Source organism: Pempheris klunzingeri, chromosome 14, assembly GCF_042242105.1.
Source record: "Pempheris klunzingeri isolate RE-2024b chromosome 14, fPemKlu1.hap1, whole genome shotgun sequence".
Lineage (NCBI taxonomy): Eukaryota > Metazoa > Chordata > Actinopteri > Acropomatiformes > Pempheridae > Pempheris > Pempheris klunzingeri.
The window spans coordinates 24,527,235-24,532,619 of record NC_092025.1 but is presented as its reverse complement, the minus strand read 5'-3'; the positions used below and the strand labels follow the sequence as shown (position 1 = coordinate 24,532,619).

The 5,385-nt window shown below is 43.8% G+C and overlaps 1 protein-coding gene across 1 annotated transcript; it reads right to left on the bottom strand.

The window, feature by feature from the left end:
• Window positions 1-5,068, bottom strand: btg4 (B-cell translocation gene 4). Its single transcript, XM_070843991.1, has 4 exons — window positions 4,704-5,068; window positions 2,868-3,005; window positions 1,597-1,870; window positions 1-213 (listed from the first exon to the last, which is right to left on the bottom strand). The coding sequence occupies exons 1-4, from the start codon at window positions 4,874-4,876 to the stop codon at window positions 1-3; spliced, it is 798 nt and encodes a 265-aa protein (XP_070700092.1). The 5' UTR covers window positions 4,877-5,068.
• Between the last annotated feature and the right edge of the window lie 317 nt (window positions 5,069-5,385).

Sequence of the window (5,385 nt, the reverse complement as noted above, 5' to 3'; positions counted from 1 at the left end):
CTAGGATCGGGACTTGCTGACCCAGTGGTACTTGTCGACGCGAGGCCCGGTGAAGGTGAACGTGGCCCGGTAGGACTTGAAGCCTTTCTGGCCGGAGAACTGCGAGGTCGGACCTCCGGGTGGCGGCACGTGAGGCGGGAACGAATCCCCGCCGAAGGCCTTCCGCTTCTCCCTCAGCCAGTTCTGAGGGGCGCCGGGAGAAAACTCGCTGAACTGTGGACGAGAGGAACAACGTGTGAGGACGATGGAAGAGAAACCAAAAAAAAGGTTAAAGGTCAACAAGAAGATGAAGCTTTTCTGTTCAAAGCCTCAGAGAAGTTTTATCTTATCATCTCTCCTGTTACAGCAGCACAACTGTGTTGGAAAATAACGCAAACCAACTTTATTTATAGAGGACGTGAAAGAAACTCAATATATTTAGATCTAAAAAGATTTATATTGAAAAAGAAAAAGACAGAAAATCAAAGTATACATACCCACAGCACCCCGACAGTGTTCACAGGAGAAGAGGAAGGTTTTTAGTTTTAAATGTAGACTTGTGTTATTAAATCACAGACCAGTCAACAGTGACTATAAAAGCTCCTGATGAGATTCTGGGAACAACCAGGAAGTCCGTCCGTCCTACTGAACGTGTTGTGCTCCTCATTAGTCATATTGTCAGTGATAGTTCCTGGTATTGATGTGGTTGTCTTCCTGCCACTGTGTCCTAAAATAATACATGATGCTGCTCATGTGGGGATTGTTGAATCCTTCATGTTTGGTCGTTGCAGTACTCTGGTAAACTGCATGAACCACTTTCAGATGTGTTTCTGGGTTGATTGATGATCTAGACCTCCTTTTGATACGTGATTACTGAAGTTACAGAGTTTCTGATCTGCTCACTGGCTTTTAGGGCATGAAAGAGTGATTTACTGTGTTTTTGGGGCCCACGATGAGAATTTAAGTTTTATTCGTGTTTAGCTGTAAAAAGTTTTTGCCCTCCAATGATTAATAGCTGTGATGCAAACAAAATAAGATGTATAAAAGTTCTACATGTAGAGAAAATCAATATAATAGTTAATGGTATAATTGTAATTTATGTTTTTTTTTTAATTTATTTATTTGTTCTAATTCTTCTGTTTATTTCTTCTGACTTGTCCGGGCGTACCAACACAATTTCGTTGTATGATGTAACAGTTGTACAATGACAATAAAACCTCTTATGCTTAATACAGACATGTATATTTACTGTTAGCTTTGATGAATACTTGCTTCTGATTACTGCAATAGTCTGTTATTTCTGTTATTTAGCAGAAACAAAATAATTATCCAATCATAAAAAAAACATTGATGGATGATTTCTGGAACTATTTCTCTCTTATTCACTCAGGTGCCAGGTTATTCTCAGGTACATTAAACTAGAAGCGTCATGTGTGCGGTCGGTCTGGAGGATGTAGTCTGTGGTGTCGTTGACCTCTACTGTTACACAGAGGGGGTCGTTATTTAGCCAGTGCTCAGATAAAATAATGGACACACCAGGACGACCGCACAGATGAACCGACACTTTAGTTTAGACTAAAACCTAAAATAACCTTTGTTATTTCCTGTGGGACCTACCCGGTAGACGCTGTTGGGGTTGCTGACGGTCGGGATGGTTTTGGGCTCAGGGTTGGTGGGCGGGGCCGGAGGAGGGCACAGAGCCGATAGGCCGCTGCTGCAGCTGCTCATGCTGTTGTCTGCGGCGCCCTCCTCCTCGTCCGAAGAGCTTCCCGATTGGACGTCGAGGCTCGCCCGCTCCACGGCGTCGTGGACGCGGCGGGAAAATTCCCCATCACCGCGCCGCAAGCTGTCCACCACCGAGACGCAGAAGGGAGTGCTGTGTTCACCGTACCTGCAGCGACAAACATTTAAACAAGCATTTATTAGTAATAATTATAACGTCCAGCAGGGGGCGACTCCACTGGCTCTGATTGGATGGAAGTCAATGAGGCGACTTCTCTCCTGATTTATCAGCTCAGTCAACAGTTTCTGCTCTCAGTCTCTAGTTTACAGTCTTCTTCAGCACAGCAGGATGTTCATTTAGTCAGTGATGGTCCATTTAGAGGAAGATACACCAGGAAGAGGAGGTGGGGCTTGTCATGTCTAAACCCAACCAATCAGACGTCATCTTTGTAGAACGAGGCTCCAAAAAACCAAGATGGCGACGCCCATAAAGCCAAACTGGACGTCAGTGCTTACTGCCAGAATTAAAGGATTTCTGTCTGAAGATACAGAAAAACTTCCTCATGCTTTTATTTTCAGCTGAACAGACCATTAGAACAGAGTCCTCCATTTAAAACTAAAAACATCTGCAGCTCATCACCATGAAGGTGGAGCTCATCACTCTGCTCCTTCTGGTGTGTGAAAGGATAAATGATAAAATCTAGTGAAATGATCTTGGACCCAAATATATTTCTTGTTTTCTTGCACGCTGTGAGGCGTTCAGGCCTCTCAGGTCATCTGGTGCACGATCAAAACTGAGCAAAGTGGTTTTAGTTTCTACGCTCCACCTGTGGAAGGAGCTTCCTGAACACCTGAGCTCTGCTAAAACTGTCGGCCTTCAAACAGTTAACACCGTTTACTGTGTCTTTCTAATAAACATAACTTTTAAACGCATCATTTATTTACTTACATGCAGTGTTTTGTCCCTGTGAAGCACTTCCACTGTGTTATACCTGTGCCTTATATACAGTCTGTGGCCTGAACATGAAGAGTTAGCAGGTTAGCTTAGCATAAAGACAGGAAACAGCTGACCTGGCTTTCATCTCTGTTAAAAAACACTAACCAACTAAAGTTCACTAATTTAACTACTCGGTTTATTAAAGAGGGGTGTTGGGGGTGTGTGTGACCTGCAGGAAACCTCTCCGGGGTCGACCCACACCGTCAGCTCCAGGGGGAGGCCCAGGTCGTCGTAGCGGACGGCGCTCTGCTCGCAGGCCTGCTGCAGCACCGGGTCCTGCAGCTGCACCCGGTTCATTCGCAAACACCTGAAAGTCACAGCGGAGAACAGGAGCACCATCAGGACGACTTCCACCTTCACAGCTCTGACACCGTTTTAAAATGATATCAAACCAATGCAAGTAACTCAAGTGTGTTTTTGAGAGACTGATCTGATTCAAAATGCCAGAAAACTTCCTTCTGCTCATCAAAGTGACTCTCAGGTTCCCAGTTTTGATGAGTTCTAACCCAGAAGAGCCCACAGGTGTCACAGGCCTTTAAAATATTCTGGGAATGTCCCTTTACAGCTTTTATCCTTGAATTTAATTCCAGAAGTCCCTCGGTGACAGATACTAAACTTCCTGCTGCAGTCATGTGACCCAGTAAGACCTGAGACACAACCAGCTGATTTTAAACGGCTTGTTTTTGTTATTTAAAGATGAGTTTCAGACAGTTTAACAGCTCTGATCCTGTCCTGGATTAGATCAACCTGTCCTGACTGGATTTTAGGAAAAAGTTGATAAGAAACAGCTTCTAAAAATAAAGCTGTGACATATTTAACATTTCAGATCTCAGACAGTATCTTAAAAATAAGTTCAGAAATGTTCCTTATGCTCCATTTAGTCTGTTTTATATCCTCTATAAGAGGAGAAAAGGGTTCTTATGGGTTAATATCCATCTTAAATTATGAACTCCTTTTTATTTACATTTACAGATTAACATTTTGCATAAATGCTCCTTTTGTGTTACAAGAGCAGAGTTGCACATGTGGCCTCTGATAAAGAAACATCACTGTAGAGAACCGTCCAGCTGCAGTTTGATCATTTCATCACCTGTAAAGTTTGAAGAGGAAAATCAAACTATTTGTGGAGTCATCTTTGTGGCTGCATCTTTAATTTATGCTGCAGTATATTTACTGTTGTTCACAGTGTTCAGATCAACTCTCACTGTTGGTTTTAATCCAGTGGGTCATGTTACCAGTTAGGAAAACCGACTGACTACATTTCAGAGTAATGAGAGCGGCTGGAGACGCCTCATTCACACAGTCTTTGTGTAATTCTGCATCCAACCCTCTGATTGTTGGAGCAGCGAACAAGCGTGTGGTTTCAGACGTGTTTTTACTCAACAGTGGTTCTGTTGGTACTTAGATGACACGTTTCTAACAGCAGTTTACAGACGTGTGCACAGAACAGGACAGACTTTCAACAAGCAGATAAATACTGTTAGTATCTCTGATCACGTCTACGTGGTTGATGTTTCAACTTCATGCTTCAGTCTGGTGTTGATATGAAACGAGCCTGGAGGACGAAGGCACAGCAGGATGTTCATTTAGTAAATTATGATCCCATTTAGAGGAAAGTGTGTGTGTGGGGGGGCTTTTGGGGCTACCTGCTCACTAACCAATCAGAGGCAGGTCATGTCTAAACCGGACCAATCAGTTGTCTCCACAGGATGAACACTTCTGGTTTCAGAACAAAGAAAGCGACACCCATTCAGTCAGACTCCTGAATGGCCGTCGCCATCTTGTTTTTTTTGGAACCAGAAGGAGGATGCAGGTTTAAGGCCCTGAAGGTACGTCCACTTCTTCACCCAGACTGTGGGTAGAACATTTTATGGGGAAACTAACAGAAAATTCATGTTTCTTCTTAGTTTTAACCTAAATATATTTATAATCAAGATGTGCTGCACCCTTTATGTCACATTTAAGGCATCTTATTTACACTTTGCACCCTTTCCTTTGCACTGACCTGTAGGCCTGTCCCTTGGTGGGGGCGTTGGGGTGCCAGTGGTTCTTGTAGTTCTCGAACAGAACGGAGGTGAGGGCGGCGGCGAAGCACTCCCTGCTGTCGTTATCCAGACAGCCGTACCTCTTCACCAGCCGGGCCACGAAGAACACGGCGGCGGCGATCTCCTCCTTCATGGCTAAACACACTTTGTCCTGTAGCTCAGACCTGCTAAAAGACCTCTACGGAGAATAAAACATGTGTAGGAGGGTCCTACTGCTATGGAAAAACCAAGAATAACATAAAACTAACAAGGCAAAGTGGAAGCCAGGCGACTTAAGCAAACATATTTGCTGCCGGAGCTCTAGAGAGAACTCATCTTTGATTTCTAACCAATAAATAACAACACGTGTGTGTGTGTGTATCTACATTTATCTAAATGTGTGTGTGAAGCAGCAGCTTGTTCATTAGTGGAAACATCACACACTGGAGGAGTCACTCCCTCCTTAGCTTATCACGTGGTTTAATAAAAGTTCAGGTGTGTGACAAGCTGACACACCTGAAGCTGGTCGACTTAATGACTCTGTGTGTGTGTTGATTGATTGATTACCTTCTCCTTGCAGCAGCCTCAAACCAGTGGATCATTTCATGGCACCGAATGCAAACATGCAGCTTTATTTCTACTTAAAGTCCCAGAAATGGAAAC